The 17,921-nt window shown below is 41.8% G+C and overlaps 1 protein-coding gene across 2 annotated transcripts in view; it reads right to left on the bottom strand.

Annotated features, from left to right (window-relative positions):
* Lypd1 (LY6/PLAUR domain containing 1) overlaps window positions 1-17,483 on the bottom strand; it is a 29,090-nt gene extending 11,607 nt beyond the window's left edge. Inside the window, exons 1-3 of one of the 2 annotated variants that reach the window (XM_026409431.2) lie at window positions 17,423-17,483; window positions 17,255-17,293; window positions 15,766-15,903 (exon numbers count right to left, since the gene is read on the bottom strand). In XM_026409431.2, the coding sequence (XP_026265216.1) occupies window positions 15,766-15,903; window positions 17,255-17,293; window positions 17,423-17,483 (238 nt within the window). Of the gene's footprint in view, window positions 1-15,765; window positions 15,904-17,254; window positions 17,307-17,422 lie in introns of those variants that run through there. The other variant, XM_026409432.2, reaches the window with a different exon arrangement.
* Between the last annotated feature and the right edge of the window lie 438 nt (window positions 17,484-17,921).

Here is a 17,921-nt window from a genome sequence, read left to right as displayed (position 1 = left end):
TATTGTTCAGTGCATTCTTTGATGCATTATTTCTTGACTTGTCAAAATAACTATTCTGCCTCAAAAATCCCAGCTATGGTGGCTGGCAACCCACCAGGCAATGATATTTGGTTATAAAGTAAGCACTGGATGTTTCAATAATTAACTGAAGCTGTCAATAGCTTTATCAGTGAAAACAAAATGGGAAGGATTACTGACAGTGTTGGAATGTAAAGAAATTCTGAGCTAGTTCCCTGAAGAGCAAAGTCTTCCATTAACTTCTCTCATCAAATTCTTGGACTTCCAGAAGTCTTGATCTTCTCCTGTATTGGCCTCAGTTTCTTCATCTATAAGAGGGAGTTGAGGAAACTGAACCACATCATGTTCCTATTTCATTTTACTTCTGAAATAATTCCTTACCCAGTGGAAAGAATATGAACTCTATTGGAATTCAACAAACCTGGGCTCGAATTCTCCATGGGCTACTTTTCTGAGTAATGCATTTGACTTCTATGAGCTTTAGTTTACCCTTTTAAAAGAGCAAGGAAACTACCTAACAGAGTAAAATGGTGAGAAATAAGAAGACAGTGTTTAGAGAGCACCTTTGATTGTGCCAGCCAATAGCCTGTGACTAAGAAAGATCAGCTTCCTTGGTTGAGGTTTGTTCATTTGTTTTTAATTAAAAAGAAACAGCTACTGGGGAAAAATAATAGGCAAAGTTGGGGAGGGAAAATCTGAGATGAGCCTGTAATATCTTGTGCCAAAAAAAAGACATGTTCAAAAAATTAAAGGGCATGTTGAATGGTCATGGGGTCAACCACCCTGTGGACAGAGCTGGAGCAATTTGAGCAATAAAATAAATAATCATAATATTGTATTATAAGCCATTGAATGAAGTGAATGTCCATAAGTTCATACCAATATAAATGGTTGAATAAATAAATGGAAAGCAGGGGACATCTCTTCTTGACAGAAGAATTCCAATGAATAAATATAAAAGAAATGAGGTAAATAGAAATCAAGATTAGAACACTACAGGCATAATCAATACTGAAATTATTGGGCATAGTTTGAGGAGAAACAGGATATTTTTATAGTTTCAAATTTTCTCCCACAAGTTATTTATTAATTGTAAAGGGAAAACCTCAAGTTATTTATTAGTTGTACAATGGAGAAACCCAGCAGACATCATCTGAATTAAATGATCAAGTTAATATCACCAGTAATAAGTATACTAATAGCAAGTACCCTTTGATAAGATGGCATGAGAAGGGCACATCACTTCTGAGTATCCTTGTCAAAAATGCAAAAGCCTCAGTCTGACTGTAAGGGCTAATTTGAGTTATCAACTTGATTGGATTAAGAGATGCTGATGATTAAGGGGCTTCTGGGTGTGTCCATGAAGGTGTGTCTAGGAATGATTGACATGTGAAATAGACAACTGAAATGAAGACTCTCCCTAAGTGTGGGCAGCACCATTCAATAGGATAATGGCTTGGATGGAATAAAAGTTGGGAACAAGGAAGCAGCAGCAGATGCAAGCTTGATTCTTCATGAAGGGGTTCTTGATGGCTGCTTCGATCATCTGAGGGTATCAGACTCTCGTTCCTTCACTCTTCCAAAGTGGGCCCTGCCAGTGATTCTCCAGGGAATTTCCAGAAGCCTTCTTTCTCAGACAAGAGTAGAACCATTGATCCCTCTTGGTTCTGAGGCTTCAGCCCCTTAGACTCCATAGTTACTGGTACTTCCAGCTCTCCAGACTGCAGATGGCCATTGTGGACCATTGTGGTTTGTAAGCCAACCTAGTAAATCACCTTTATATAGTTATACTTCCTGTTGATTCTGTTCCTCTAGAGAACCCTGACTAATAGACTGACCAGGGTAAAGCATCTGAAAAACCTAAATTGAGGGTTTGTTAGTACACAAACACACACAAAAAAAACAAAAAACCCTGATTAGTTCTCTTTAAAAAATGTCAAGATCATGAAAGCCAAGGAAAGAATGAAGAAATGTTCCAGATTAGAGGAGAAGGAGGAGACATGACAATGAAATGCAAATGTGGGACCCTGGACTAGTAAAGGAAAAACTGGGGAAATCCTAGTAGGAAGCATGGTTTCCTTAATAGTAATATGCCAGTGCTGTTTTCTTAGTTTTGATTTTTGAAATACTGATATACACATTAGTGGAAGCTTGATGAAGGGTATGCAGAAACCGCACCATTTCTGCAACTTTTCTGTAAGTTTCAAATCATTTCAAAATAAAAAGGACTGTTTTTGAAAGTCATTGGTGCAGGTGAGGGACAAGTTTATATGCTCTGTGTTACACATATCCCAACAAATGCTGTCACAAAGAATGGTTCATTACTGCCCATGTTGATGACCAGTGGAGTGTATATGTCCATGTGTAGTTAAAAAACATGTAATTTAACTATTTTATTCTTGCCTCAAAGGGCTTGGGTGATAAGATGGCATGAGAAGGGCATATCACTTCTGAACATCCTTGTCAAAATGCATGTTGGGTTCAGCATGTTGGGTTTTAGGGAAGATTACTTGGGGAATGTTTCTCCCTTGGTATTGATGTTTCCTTCCATGTGAATTGAACTAAATTAGTGTAACTCCTGACCTCCCTCCATCTTTATTTTCTCTTTCCCAATGTAGGTGGAGTAACATATCTCTTTGCTACTTTTGGGTAGACTTTACTGAACATGTTGTTCCTCCCATACTTTTCCCTTCTTTAGAATTACTGATTCATATTCAAGAGATATTCTGCTCTGCTCCTCAGGGCAAGATGTTTCCCCTATCCAGCCTTATCTGTGACTGGGTAGACCAGCTAATTTGGAGATGCTAATTCAAAAACCAATCTCTCACTCCAAAGCTATTCCCTCCATCTTAGTCTTCCTTGGTTATAACAGTGATATTTTTGGCTGCATTTGCATTGTTCCTTGGTTTATTTCTCAATTTCATCAAAGCCTGAATGAAAAAGAAGTCTGACAATTTTTGAATTATCATTAGACCCCAATAAGTTACATATGTCCCAGTTTGCATAGTGTTTTAGAAATTAATATTCTCTGGGGGATTAGGAAGCATCATCTAAATTAATCTACTCCATATAGCCCCTGGAATTTGAGAATCAAACAATGGCCATTTAACACTATTTTTGCTAGGGGTATTGAGCATCCCTTACCTGTATTGGGACTGAGAGGATCTCAGTGTGACTTTGGACCATCCAAAGAGTTTGGGATGACAATTCTATAACAACCTGTGAGCCTTTGAAAGTTATTTTTCTAGTTTTCTCATTTTAACCTCTGTCCCAATGGTCAATTAAAATAGAGGCATAAAAGCCTCATTTTCTCTCTTTATGGACCATCATGCATTTAAATTTTCTAGTAGGTTACTTTGCTTCTGCTCTCTTTGCTGGTACAAAGATGGGAATTTCTAAACAGAGCCTTTAAAAGTTCCATTACTTTTTACTCCATATGCAATACAGCTTAAGTCCAACTCCTATGGTAAACTGCTACTTGTATGAATGCCTGTCTGGGAGTGAGATTAATCTGTCTTTACTTGAAAAATACCCAACACTTACTGTACCATTGTTATGATCACATCCCAATAAATATTCTATGCAGGACTAGGAACAGCTCCTCAAAGACATATGCTTGGGAAAGGGTAATTGGAATGAACTATATGCGTTTCAACTGAGCATTGAAAGAAATGGCAAGGAAAAAGATCTTCGCTCTTTTCCCAAGTATTTTTTTCCCCCTTTAGAGAATACCATGTAAGAAAATTTGACATTCTTTGCATTCTAATGACAAAAACTCAGGAAGAAGAGGCTTATCTCTATTTGTGCCTTGTTATTGCCATGATGGGCACTGGTTAACAGGCATAAAGAGAGGAGACCTGGAAGGTAGTTCTTTTCTGGACAATTTTGTGGGCTGGCTCTTAAGTGCTTTTCCTTTGCCATGGATGTAAAAAAATTGAAAGGCCAAAGAAGTCCCCCTCCATTTGAGCTGCAGATGGCCACAGGAACCAAACAAGAATGCTAACAATCCATTTTAGAAAGGCCAAAAAAAAAATATTGCCAAGCTTTGCACTGCACATCCATACTGATGCTGGCCCATTGCCCCCTCTTTGCCTAGCAGGTGGACCTGGAAATTGAGACTAGCACCCTGGGGTTGCAATGACCCCCTAAGAATAAAAATAAACACATATATTAAAATAGTCCTAACAACCAAATAGACGGGAAACAAGCTACCCCAAGAATGCATTCTTTTTCCTTGTAACTGGGTGTGCTAAGTTCATTATGCAGAAGACTCTGATTATCATTTTCAGAAGTTTTTTTGTTGTTGTTGTTATTGTTTTTGAGTTTAATTTTCAAGGCTGTTAACCACTGATGCCAACTTAATTATAGGAAGCAAACAACCAACCCATAATGTATGATGCCAATTGTTAGTTTTACTTTAGTCTTGCATTTAATCTGGATTTCTCTGCTTGTTTATAACTCTCTGAGCCAGGAAGGTTTCTGTGCCGTCACCTATTTTTTTCCTTGGCTGGTATCTTTGTTCTCCAGTTTGTCATGGGGGATTGAGGAAACAGACATTTATGACTTATTATCTCAGTATTACAGTGCCCTTTAAAAAACTATATAAAACTAGGCTTCCCCCCCACCTTTTAAAAATATTTTCTTTTGGTATTAGGATTGAATCCAGTGGCACTTAACCACTGAGCCACATCCCCAGCCCCACCCCCCCTTTTTTGAAACAGGGTCTTGCTAAGATGCTAAGACTGGTCTTGAACTTGTGCTCCTCCTTCCCCAGCCACTGGGATTACAGGTGTGTGCACCATGCCTGACATGAGCTTGCATTTTTGACCTTGATGTTCTTCTGATTATTTTTCTCAAATAATAAGATTAACAGAGTGAAGTCCAAAGATTCCTAATCAATATCTTGCATACAGATTTACCCAAAGGAAAAATAGAGTCCTTGGTGGCATGAGGGTTTCAGATGGAATGAACCAAGAACAACTAAACATTGAACCCAAAACAACCCTACATTTGTCACCATGAACATTTCCTCTTCAGGAAATAGTGTCAAACTAAAATTTAGTTATAAGTTTATATCACAACACTTAGGGAGTGAGATTTCTGGAATGTCATGCATATTTTGTGCTAAATTTCAGGACATTATGTGTATATATACATGTTTTCTTCCTTTATAAAATGCGGCCATGATCAGAATTAAGGTCCTTTGACTATGCATTTCAGTGTTCAATTTAGGCAAAACAGCAAATAAATTTGGGAGAGGAAATTATCCACGTCCTGTCTCCTGGGGACCCTGGAGGCACTGTGACCCAATTTTTTTTCAACTGTGCATGAATGTCTTAAAAGGTGATTTGGCAGGCACTGACAGTTAACCCTCCAATCCCCAGTCTTAAAGCTTCTAGTAGCCTTGAGATAATGATCTGAGAAGAAATAAGCAAAATTCTTTTGGAGGACTTTGGGAAAGCTCCCGTTTTCTCATTAAAAAGCAAAGGTGAAGACAAAGGTTCCCTAGTGCCATCTCTTCAGATGGAACAGAGTAGTCAGCTTTGTGCCCTTCAGCTTCAGTACAAAGCACACCATGCTTGTAAAAGTGAGCAGGAAAATGGAGAAATTCTGGGTCTTGATGGCATCACTGTGCTATGGAAGTGATCCTAATGCCCACTCCTTGTAGACTATCCCCTTAGCTAACTAATAAATGTCTTCATGGTTTAAGCCCCTGTTACAGTCAAAAGCATTCTTCAATTACAGAGGAAGCAAGATCCAGGGTATAGGCAAAAGTAGAAGTGAAAGCTGGGTATGGTGGTGCATGCCTGTAATCTCAGCAGCTTGGGAGGCTGAGACAGGAATATTGTGAGTTCAAAGCCAGCCTCAGCAATGGCAAGGTGCTAAGCAACTTGGTGATGCCCTGTCTCTAAATAAAAAAATACAAAATAGGGCTGGGGATGTGGCTCAGTGGTTGAGTGCCCCTGAGTTCAATTCCTGATACACCCCCTCCCCAAAAAAAGTCCTTTCAAATGAAAAAAATAAAAAAGGAAGTGGACTTGGTAATAGCAAGAGCTGGTTGATTCTTCTATAACGGAAGATATAGACTGAAGTGTTTCTGGATATGTAGGGGCTATTGTAGCCCTTAGAATAGATAGCACTCAGGCTTTGTCAGTATCATGACAATTATAACTAATAATATTCTATAAAAAGGGCAGGACTAAAAATAATTAGCTAGGCACAGTGGTACACACCTATCTCAGGGCCTCTGGGAGGCTGAGGCAGGAGGATTGTAGGTTCAAAGCCAACCTCAGCAATTTAGTGAGGCCCTAAGCAACTTAGCAAGACCCTGTCTCAAAAAAGGGCTGAGGATGTGGTTCAGTGGTTAAGCACCCCCTGGTACTGCACACAAAATAAAGGAAGAAAGAATACAAGCAATTAGTTGGATTCTTGGAGCCTGGTGAAATAGTATAAGGGTAAAACAGCAGGAGAATAAAAAAAAAAAAAGAGAATTGTTTTACCTTTTCTTTGTGGTCTAATTTGCTTTAACCAAATGGTTTAGAAAGTAGTATGTCCCCAAGTTGAAAGTCTGAATTGCATGAGTCTTGTGGAGGTATTTTCAGTGTGCATCTCCCGTATGGCAGAGGACTAGGAGGCACAGGTTTGGAATGAAGAATATATTATATGAGGGTAGGGGTTGTTTCTTCCCAATGGAGTTCATGATCAGGGCTGACATTGGTGTAAGAGTTCCCGGTGATAAGATTGGCTGGTGTCTATCTGGTCAACTGCCTTGACCTGCAAGTTAACTTGGCTGTAGAGTATGTGTACCCACACACGTCTTCATTTCCTGAAAATGTTCGTACTCAAAGTGAAGCCAGGTCATCCTTCAAAGCAATCTGACAAATTTGAAAATCCTGGGTGTGGATTATATTTCAGATTTCTTAAAGGACAGAGGCATTTGTCAGTTATTTCCATCTTAACTAAAAAAGCAAAGATGGATTCCACTTATCTCTATTTTTTTCTTATGTTAAAGATTTGAATGCCTTTGTTTCTGGTAGAATATTTAAAAATGCTTGGACAGCAAGCATCCTTTCAGGAGCCCATGTACAGAAATGAAGACCATCAACAGGTCCTAGTGAACGGAGACATACTTCAATTTGGTTATAAAAATATACCCTAAAATGCAAAAAGGATTTGACACTAGGCAAATTGCTGGCTGGAGAACACTGAGCCAAGGTGCACTTCTTGGCACATCCTTCTATTAGGTTCCCTGTCACCACTCTAGGAACTGTTAGAGATGCTTCCCAACAGGGTGCAGGTGAGCAGGACCCCTAGCTGGTTTTTTTTTTTTTTTTCATATGGACTCAGGTTCCGCAGGGGTTGGTTTGCTCTCCCCATCTTAACCTACTCTTATGCCAAACAGCTGCTTCTGATTTGCTCTGTATTTCTTTCCCTTCCACCAGCCAGTGACAGGCTGAATAGGAAGTTGTCCAGCCTTTCAGAGGAAGTTAGCTAACTCATCTGTCTCCAGGTGCAGCTCCCACCCATTGCTTTTCCCTCTGAAGACACTGAAACTCTCCACAGAATCTCCTTGTGTAGCTGAGCCTCTCCACACTCCCAGTTTGGATGTCTTAACTGGAGGAAAACTCATCACCCTGCCTAGTTTCTTGTGATTTGGAACAGGTTTTCTTAAGTTACCAGAGACCCAAGTGGTTTGCTAGATTTTTGCATAAGCAGTGAAAGCATGCATAAAACCTAGTGCTTGGTATCACTTAATACAACTGCTTCACTGATGGCTCTTTGAAGAAGTCTCGGTGGAGAGCATTGTCAACTGCTGGGCACATTCGTATTCATCCCGTGTGCAGCGCACTCGACTACGGCAGGCTCAGAGCCGCACGCCTGGCACCACCCGCCTCTGGCACTGTCTCTAGTCATTCCACCACGCTTATGAACAAGTCCAAGAAATAGAAAAACATAAAAAGCTATTGTCCATGTCCAGTGAGAAATGAAATGCGCTGGACCAAGTATCACAACTTCCTTAAAATAATACAACACTTTATCACTTTCGCATGTGAGTCCTGCTCATGGTTTGCAAAGTCATAAAACCCTTGAAATCAACGTCTTGAACCATCGCTGCTCTATTCTATTTTAACGCATCCTTTTAAAAAAAAGCAATTTATTACAAACTCTCAAAGGTTGCACCTTAACTAAAACACTTAATTCAGTCCATCTCCTGCTTTGCTTTGTAGTGTTGGAGGCCATCAGAAATTTGGAAGCAATTTATTAATAAGAGAACATGCCCTACAGCTCTGGTCTATGAAAACAGTTTCTGAATCACAATGTAGCCATGGTCCAAAGTTTACCTCATCCAGAAAGAATTAATGGCATCGATCACAATTTTTGTTTTACTCATAGGTTCATTCATCCCAGATTTGATAGCAGCTTCTAAGTTACAGATATGGCCTCTTGCAGAGTGCCCAAGGGAGAAAATGCATCATCTCCCATTGGCAATTATACACCTACGCCCAAATATACAGTGAAAACAACAAGGGAGAAACCAGCTTAGTCTTCAAGAGGAAATAAGTATTTATGGTTTAAATGTGAGGTGTCCCCCAAAAGCTCACATGTAAGACAATGCAAGAAGGTTCAGAGGAGAAATGACTGGGTTGAGAGTCTTAACCCAGTTAGTGAATTAATCCCCTGGTAGGGATTAACTGAGAGATAATTAAATGCAGGTAGGCTGGGGCTAGAAAGGATCAAGATGATCACACCTTCAGGAAAGAAAACCGCACCATAGTGAAGTCATCTATGGAATGAAAGTGGTAGACAAGAGAGGTTAAGGTCCTTCTAGGCTCTGACTGGCACGGTGCTTCAGGGCTGTGACCTGTGGGTGGGGCCAGGTGTGGGGACAGGCAGGTGGAACTGCTGACAAGAGCATCAGGCATCATCAGGACTACACATCCATGTGTCTAATAATTCTTGTGGTTAATCTAAGCCAAATCAAGATCTCCTAAAGGGAAAATAGATTGACTATTCAATGAATGGACCTTCCAATGCTCAGCACAAACCAGTTGTTGGACGAACATGAATTCCTTTGCCCCCACAGCTCACTGGAATGACTTGCTCTTGGCACAGGTTTTTATTTCAATGCAGCAAATTGGCCAATGTTAGCTAATGGAGTTCTAGTGATCGCCACCATGTCCCATCCCACCTCATCCCACCCAGCTCATTTAAAGATCTGCCAGACTAGTGATACCTCTTCAGACACCTGCACTGGTAGGAGGAGATATTATTTCATAATCAGAAATGGCATGAATGAGCCATGAAAATATTATCCAAAGCAAAAAAAGCCAGTCACAAAAGCCACATATAGCATGACTTCATATCTATGAAATGTCCAGAATAGGGAAATCCATTTCAAGAGAAATTAGATTCATGGTTTCCAGGGGCTGGGAGGAGGGGAAAATAGGAGCAATTGGTAATGGCTATAAGGTTTTTTTTTTTTTTTTTTTTTTTTTAGGTCAATCAAATGTCTTGGAATTAGATAGTGGCTCAAGTTAAGCAATTCTGAATGTACTAAAACCCACAGAACTGTACACTTTTTAAGGGTGAGTTTTATAGTAGGTAAAATATATCTCAACAAAAATTGTTCTTAAAAAGTCAAAGAAAAAAAATTGGAGAATGGTACCACAGTGATTGGAGACACCTTGGAGGACAGAAAGTCACTAGAATTTCAGTCCTATTAGCAGTGTGATCTTGAGCAAATTGAGGGACATGTGTATGTCTATCCAGTGGAGATATGATCACACTGGGAGTTTTTCAGACTAATGATGAGGTCGCCCTTGTAAGGAATGAAAGGCTAAATTTGAGTCCTCCCTCAATCTGAGAAATGAGGAAACAGTATGCAATGTAGCTAATGCTGGGATATCTGGACCATCCAGCCAAGGTAGATATGGAGAGTGGATGAGGCAACTTCCCTCAGCATCCAGGCATGTTTCCATTTGGACGACCAATTTATTTAAGTTGGTTAAACTGACTGAATTTTTCATTATCCTGCTGTATCTCATAAGAAAATAGGAAGGCTGTTTCTACATTTTCCAGGAGAAGAAGATAAGCTCCTAGACATAAGTACCTCAAAGTTCTCCGAGTATGGAAAGATGGAACATAGGTGCTTTCTCCTCTTGTGGAGCTAAATGCCCTTTCTAATTGATGGGTGAAAAACAAAAGTTGAGGTGCTGAGCCCTTCTACACAGTGTGCTAAGAAACATTTGTCTGGTTTGGGAATTAGAACTAACTCAGTCATTCTACCAGAAGGGGAAAAAAAAAAAAAAAAGAGGAGGAGAGGCAGAGAGAGGGAGGAAGGAAGGGAAGGAGAAGGATGGAAGAGAAAGAGAGCAAGTAGATTTTTTTTTTGGTTTTAGGAGTATATAAAGCAAGCCGATTTCCTTTTCAAAGTTCAAAGGAAATGGTGTGTTTTGTTTTCATACTTCGTCTCATTTCCACTTGGGGGAAAAAAAAAGCAGCTTTGAAGCCTCTCTGTTTAAACTCATTAGGAAAACCATCAATGACGGAAGCTTTCATGAAATCGTAGCAGGAGGAATTAGCGTTATGGGAGAGTCGGATCAATCTTAAAACGTTTCATCTGTGGAGATGGGAGGTCAGCATGGCTGCTTGTTCAGCTGGAAAGTTAACATAAACAAATGCTTCACTTACTGTGAGTCCAGGGACTAAAGGCATGTGATATTACCCCTCCAAACACTTCCTCCCAAGCCAGCTCTGCCTGCCACATTAAAGAGATGGATGCACCTGGAGAACTAAGTGAGCAAGCTGATTGGCAAAATGTCTTGCCCTGAAGAGAAGGGTGTTCTTTTAGTGTCTAGAAAGGCAAGGAGGAGTGATATCGACATTCATGGCACAGAATTTCTTCCTGTGTAATTCATAACTTTATTGAAGTGGACATTGAACAGCAAGGATGCTGTTAATATACGTGGATATCTTTCTTGACATTGGAATTCCTTTTATTTTCAAGTTTTTTTTTCTAACCTGTTGAAGTTTCCTTTTCCAAAGTTAAATGATGGTTAGTTTTACATATCTGTTTTTTACTTTATTTGTAGAACATATACCATAATCCATCTGATCAATTAAAAATGGGTTTGAAGGTGAAAAAGTTAAGGACTATAGGTGGGATATCTAAAAGGGAGATAACAGAGAGACCTGGCAGGAGGAAGGAAGATATGGGGCAGGTGAAAGATACCAGATTAGCTGATATCACTGGTATACCTAAAAAAAAAAAAAAATGCTTCAGGAAAAAAAAAATGTTAGACAATGTCTTTTGTGCCTACAACACAGCATGGGTTAAATAATTTGTAATCTGAACATTTACAAAGAAAGACCATATTTTTCTTACAAGGATTACATGTGTGTGTGTGTATTTGGGCATATACAAATATACATAGGCAAAAATATTTAAAAACAAACTCACACAGACCCGTACTGTTGTGTGTGTGCGTGCGCGCGTGCGCTCAAATGCATGTGCAATCTTAAATAAAAGAATCCAGGATAAAGGGACAGTGGTATGAGATTGATGAGCAGAACTGGGTGTCCTTCCTGCCAAGCCAACGCCAAAGACAAACTAGAGCCTATGAGTTTAAATCTTGGTAAGATTAAGCAGAGCTACACTTGACAAAACATTGGCTGTGATTACCTTTTCATTTTTGTCTTCTAAGAGTGGGTGCTGATTGTTCTATGAACATCTAGTCCTCTTGCTATCCCTTTAGATCATGAAATTAAACTACTCAAAACCTAGAGCCATCCTTGCCCAACTTAATGAGCAACAGACTAATCCAAAGGAAAATAGCCTTTACTTATACAGCTATAATGTAGATGCAACATGGCATGTAAATCAGTAACTCTTGTATTGCAAAACAGACAAATAGATTAATGCTTGTTGCAAAGGATGGGTGAAGAGATCGATTAGGTTACTGATTCAGACCATGAACTTTCTCTGAATATACTGCATTTAACTTTTAAATAAGGTTTGGGAGAACCTGTAACATTTTGCTCACTGACAGAGCTATATTTTACTAAGGGCAGAAATTGGCTAGTCTATAAAAATTAAATTATGCCCCTTTCACTGTATCTAGTCAAGAGGAAAAACTCTAATTACAAGATTGCACTGTCAAACAAATGCAAATTCACATTCTTTATACCCTGGTTTAAAAATTCATGCTGGAAGGTGGGGGAGGCTTCTATTCTGAAATGAAAATCAATATTTGAAATATTTTATGGAATGCAATGATAAACAAGAGCAAAAGAAGTGTCCTTATCAAGGGTGCTGGTATATAGACACTAACCCATTAACTGCAGAGCTGGTGACAGCACATGTCATTAGTTATGCAAACATTTAAATATCAATTTGTAAGAACAATGAAAGAAGCTGAAGCAAACCTTCTCTTCCCCATAGCCTAAGCCTTATTATTCTGCAAATGACCAAGGAGAAAGAGAGCAATGGCAAATAATCTCAGCACCTAATAGGAATGCCACTCTGGGGGATAGGTAAAGGTTAATTTTAACTGTATTTCCCAATTGAAAATTAAATGTACCCGACTTAAAGTTCATAAGAGCTGAGTTTGCAGACTTAATCCAGAAAGGACTAACTGAAGGCCTGGGCATATTGCACTGTTGGTAGTTTTTGGAGAGAGCATGCCTTTCATTACTCCTTAATGTCAGACGGGTTTAGTTCATTAAAATTTCTTGGTCCATTTAAAGTCTTAGATTTTCTATGTCTATGAAAAATGTGAGGCCACACAGCACTCAAATTTTAACAGTCCTACAGGTTGGTTTTCATGTTCTTTCCACATCCCCTTTGTGGCCTGTCTACCCAGCCCGGCAGGTCAACTTGATAATAATTGCCTAAGTCCTTAGAACTTGACCTGTTATCTTTTCAGGGAAACACACAGTTCATTTTACTATATAAGAGGCTGGTAGGAGGTATTATAGCAAAGGTTTTATCTTGAGAAACAGGTTTCAAGTACCTTTACTAACAGGTAAGAGTGGTGGGCTTGGATCAGACATCTAACTTTTGTGGAGTTTTCTCTTCCTCTACAACAAAAAATGTGAGCAATTCTTAGTTAGACTACTCCAGGATCACTTGGGGAGCTTATAAAAGATCAATGGCCAGATATCATGGATTATGAAATGAGCTTTAGGTTGTGAAGGGAGGGGGTATCCATGTGGAGTTGAATAAAACTCCAGGAAGATGTCAATATTGCACCCTTAACTAGGAATCAACGGGTCCTTTCAACTCTAAGGCAAGAACCTCAGGACCTTAATTCTGATTTTTATTCCTAATGGTATCATTTAATAGGCATTATTTTCTTTCTCTGAGTGGAGAAGTTGACCACACAATAGAATCAAATGCTGGCTGACTGTAATATGGGGAAACAGTTCTCAAAAGAGGACTACCAGATTTCATGAACTATGATATGTAAAGTGGTAGGGAAAGAGCCAAATACATAGGGTACAACAAAAGTTAGGTCTTGTTACAGTGATGCTTATGCTACATTGTTGTCATTTAACAATGGAGGTTTTAGGTTTGTTTTTCATCCTCCTTGACAAAAAAATTTAACAGGTCTCTAATAATCATTTGGCAATAAACATGAAAGTGCCTTGGGAGTATGAGCCCCCACGCAATGCTCTCTGATGCAGAAACAAGTGGATTTGGCTAACTTTTACTAATTTAGGCTCACAATTCCTTCTGCATACCTGGACCAAGTACTTTTCCCTCATAGCTGGTTTTTTTCTTTGTGTTCATTAACTGTTCCTGTTTTCCAAACTTCACAACTGAGATGGACTAATTCTATTGGCCCATAACCTGTGGCTAGAGAAACCTGGTTTGTAGATAAGACACCCATCTTGGGTTATTAAAAGCAAGCAACCTCAGGTCAGGCACTTGGTGACTCTGTGCTGAAGTTTTCTTTGGATACAATGGGAGTTTACAATGCCCACTCTGCCTTTTCATAGTATGGTTTAGAAAGAGAATGAAGCAAGGTAGAAACAAACAAACAAACAAAAAAAAAAAACAGCACTTTGAAAATGGAATGTGTGGTGTTCATCTTAGAAACACAGAGGGAAGAAGTGTTTCTCAGGAAAAAAAAAAGTTACCTTGAATTCAGTTCATATCATTTTCTCAACTATATCCAGGTTATAAAACACAATGCTTAGGTAAACAGAGGCCTCATGGATGCTGAAAAGTTCTTCATGTGTCCATAGTACCTCCCCATTTTGTCTGGCTCTATCTACTCTAAGGTAGAAAGCTGAAAATACTTAGAAGTAATAATTTGGAAGTAATGATAAAGTGTTTTCAGTGATTAAATTAAAATCACAACAATTCTTCTGGTAGAAGGACAAGATATTTGGGGCTCAGGTAAAATGTAGGAATGAAACACAAGTACCAAAGAAGTCATTAGTAAAAATTATCCACAGTCTTAGCTAGAGAATCACCACTAAGTTTTGTTTTGTTCTGCCTTTTTAATAGCCCCCCAATCCTATGTGAAAATAATGCTTGCTGCTTTTCTTGGGACAAGTTATTCTTGAGAGCAGTTAAGTCTCAGCCTTCCCAGAAAAGTGATTTTGGTAGAAAGAATCCATACCCTGTCCAGTAAAGACCTAAAAGGAACAGCATGTAATACCACACACACACACACACACACACACACACACACACACACACACACACACACACACCATGTCACAGAACAGTGATGAGCTGAGCTGTGGAGAGCTAGCAGGCATACTACCCAAATAACAATGGCAACAAGACATTTTCAGGCCCTTATTGAGAGGAAACTTTTCCAAAGTGCTGGTTTTAAAACTACCATTCTTGTAATGATTTGCCAGTGGGTTAAGGGAATCACTTTGTGGGGCTCTGTGGGCAGTTTGCTGAACAAAACAGGGGCAGAGCTCCTTTTTATTCTATATCATTAATCACATGATGGTATTTCTCATTTTTTTCAATAGCTTTTAATTGGCAATGTCTCTCTTATGGGTTTGACCTTGGAAGTGAAGCAAGAATTCCAAACATTTTCTTAAAATTTCAGTTACATTTTGGGGGACTTGGGTTTAGAAAAGACGATTAGGGGGCATGCTCAAGAGTCCTACCCACTTCTTCCCTTCCATAATGCCCAGGCCCCTTACTCAGCCAACTAGCAGTTGCACCAGTGGGGCTGGGAACATTCCTTTGAAAGATCTTAGCAATTTGTGCCTGGAATTTGATGCATTACTTCTAAAATTAAATAAAGATCCTATAGTGTTCTTCAAAGAAATATGGTGTGGTTCTCTGACAAAACACATTTTTCAAGCACTGACCTCTGGGAACCTCAACTAGCTCCATATTTCAGGCTGACATCGCTCACAGACTACTGTCTAGTTTCCCAAGCAGAGGCTGGTTATTCATATATTTTCCACCCTCTGATCTGCTTTTAGCATGAGGAGGTGAGGGGAGTAAATAAAAAGAGGAGAGCCACTGATTTAAATGCACTTCTCCTCCCAAGTCCCTTGGGGAGAAGCCCTGGTAATTAACTCTAATGAGATTAAAGTAACTTGGAACTCTTCATTTTCCCAGCATTGTAAAAGTAAATCTGTGATAACCAGTGTGTGTGCTTATGCATTAAATCAAAGTCAGTCCTTTTTTTCCCTGTAATTTAATGCCCCCTCCCACCTCCCACAACAGGCTGAAGGGCGGAGGGAGCGTCTCACCCGGGCTCTTACCAGCACTTTGCTCCATCACTTCTTTTTGACACATGTCTTGAACATTCACCGTGCAATTCACGATGAACTCAGGGGAGGAGCAGTCGTTGTTCAGCTGGAATTCTTCGCACTGGTAGCACTGGATTTGTAGCGCAAAGCCTGCAGAACAGATGCAAAGGGATTCACAACAGACCCACACTGGGTCCACCCCAGACCCCACGACCCCCCTCCTGCCCCACAGAGCTGTCAGTTCCAGGCTTTAAGATGCTTGCGGATCTGGTGTCTTCACAGATGTAGCTGAAGTCGGCAGTGGGCGGCTCGGGTACCCAGGGTCTCCCAGGATAAAGTGTAACGCTACCTGCGACCCTTAGATGCCTGCTCTAGACACAAAGAGTGCATCCAACACTACTTGAGTCCTTTGCCCAAGAAGTTGAAAGGAGGAGGGTGGGGTACAAACCAGACTGTGAGGTAGTTCTAGAGAGGAGCTTCAGCTCCAGTCTATGCCAGAGGATTTGCCTAATTGCTAATTGGTTACAAATTACTTAATTACTATTTTGGCACCATTCATGATTGCATTCGCAGACGCCTTTTCAGTTATATTTATTTATTTATTTATTTTGAAGTCAGCGTTCCTATGCTGTGGCTCCAAGGCTTCCTGCGCTCCAACCCCGGAACCCGGGAGGAGTCGCTGGACGCCAAGTGTCACAGCGCCCTAAGTCCTGGGTCCCTTCTCCGGGACTGTTCTCTCCGCGGCGGAGGCGGCTGCAGCTGGTAGAAGGCAACCTGTGTTGTGCGTTTGAGCGCGCTTCCAGGACCACGACCCCGCAGCTCTTTCCGGACGCGGATTTTCTGGGTAAGCATTGGCTTAGAGTCTGCAGTTGGGGTACCAGCTCTGAAGAGCTCAGTCGGGAGCTGGTAAGCGAAGAGGAAGCCAGACATCTGCATCTATCATTGCTTCAGCTGGTTGCTCTCTTTGGCTCTGGGACCTTCGGTCTAAACCTAATTGCCAGCGCTTCCTCTGCCCCTGTGTGCTGCCTTCTAGCCCCACATTGATATGGCTCGGAATGTAACAATCCAGCCCAGGCGCCGCCGGGTAGCAGGCTGCTGCGGGGCGCTGCTCACCTGTCGGCGGCGCCACTCCCACGGGTTGCCAGAAACGCTAGGCAACTTGGTGGGGTTTGGGGGGATGCAGTCCCCTCTCCTTCCTATAGGCCCCCAGCACTGTTCTGACCCTCCGTCTTTCCCAGCCCAGCTTCTCCCCACAGAGCTGCCCGAGCAGCTGCAGCTGGGATTCGCGCAAATCCGGGGCTCCCGGGCTCTCCTCCCCAGGCGCGGGACTTGGCGACTTTCCCAGTCTAGCGCCTCTAGGCACTAGTCGCCACCGCTAAACTCCCGCTGGGCATCCCCAGAGCAACGCTGGCCCGTAGCTGGGCACACGGGGGACGAAGAGACCAGAGGATCGATGAGGTATCCGCGACTAACCGGGCTGCTTTCCTCTTCATCCTCTTACCTGGAAGCAAGAACAATCCGCAAAAAGTTGTCGCGATGCCGAGGACCCACATCCTCCCGGAGACGCGGGGCCGGAAGCGGGCAGGCGCACATCAGAGGCGGCGACCGCAGCGGAGGCTGCCCGGGCCGCAGTGGCTGTGGCTGTTGAAGCTTCTGGGGCCCTTGCTGCTGCCTCCTTGGCGACTGCTGCCGCCGAGAGGAGCCGCAGGTGTCGCCCGCGGCCCCCGCATCGCCCGCGCAGGGGCTCCTAGCTGCGGGTCCCGGACTCCTCTTGCTAGCGCTCCCGAGCCGAGAGCGGCGCCTGTGGAGTTGGCGGCTCAAGCTGAAGAACTACTGGCGATCCAGAGCACCCAAAAAAGTCTCGCCTTTTCTCCCCTCCACCCACTCCAGGCACCACGTGACGGCTGCCTAGTTGGGGTGGGGGTGGCGGGAGGGGAAGGCTGGGACCGTCTGTGTCCCCACCTCCTTCCTGCCGTCCTTTTCTCCCGCCTCCGCGCGTTCCTGGGAAAGGGTAGCCTAGGATTTGAGAAGGACCCTAGTTTTCAGAGGCTGGGAGACCGGAGGAGGGGGACCCGTGAGGAGGGAGCAGCAGGTGCCGCGGGGACCTGCGCACCGCAGACTGTGGGACCTAGGTGGTGAGGGTTAGAAGACAGTGTCCTGGGCTGGAC

Source organism: Urocitellus parryii, chromosome 1 (assembly GCF_045843805.1).
Source record: "Urocitellus parryii isolate mUroPar1 chromosome 1, mUroPar1.hap1, whole genome shotgun sequence".
In the NCBI taxonomy this organism is placed as follows: Eukaryota; Metazoa; Chordata; class Mammalia; order Rodentia; family Sciuridae; genus Urocitellus; species Urocitellus parryii.
Note: the sequence above shows the minus strand (reverse complement) of the source record. Positions and strands in the feature narration are given on the sequence as shown.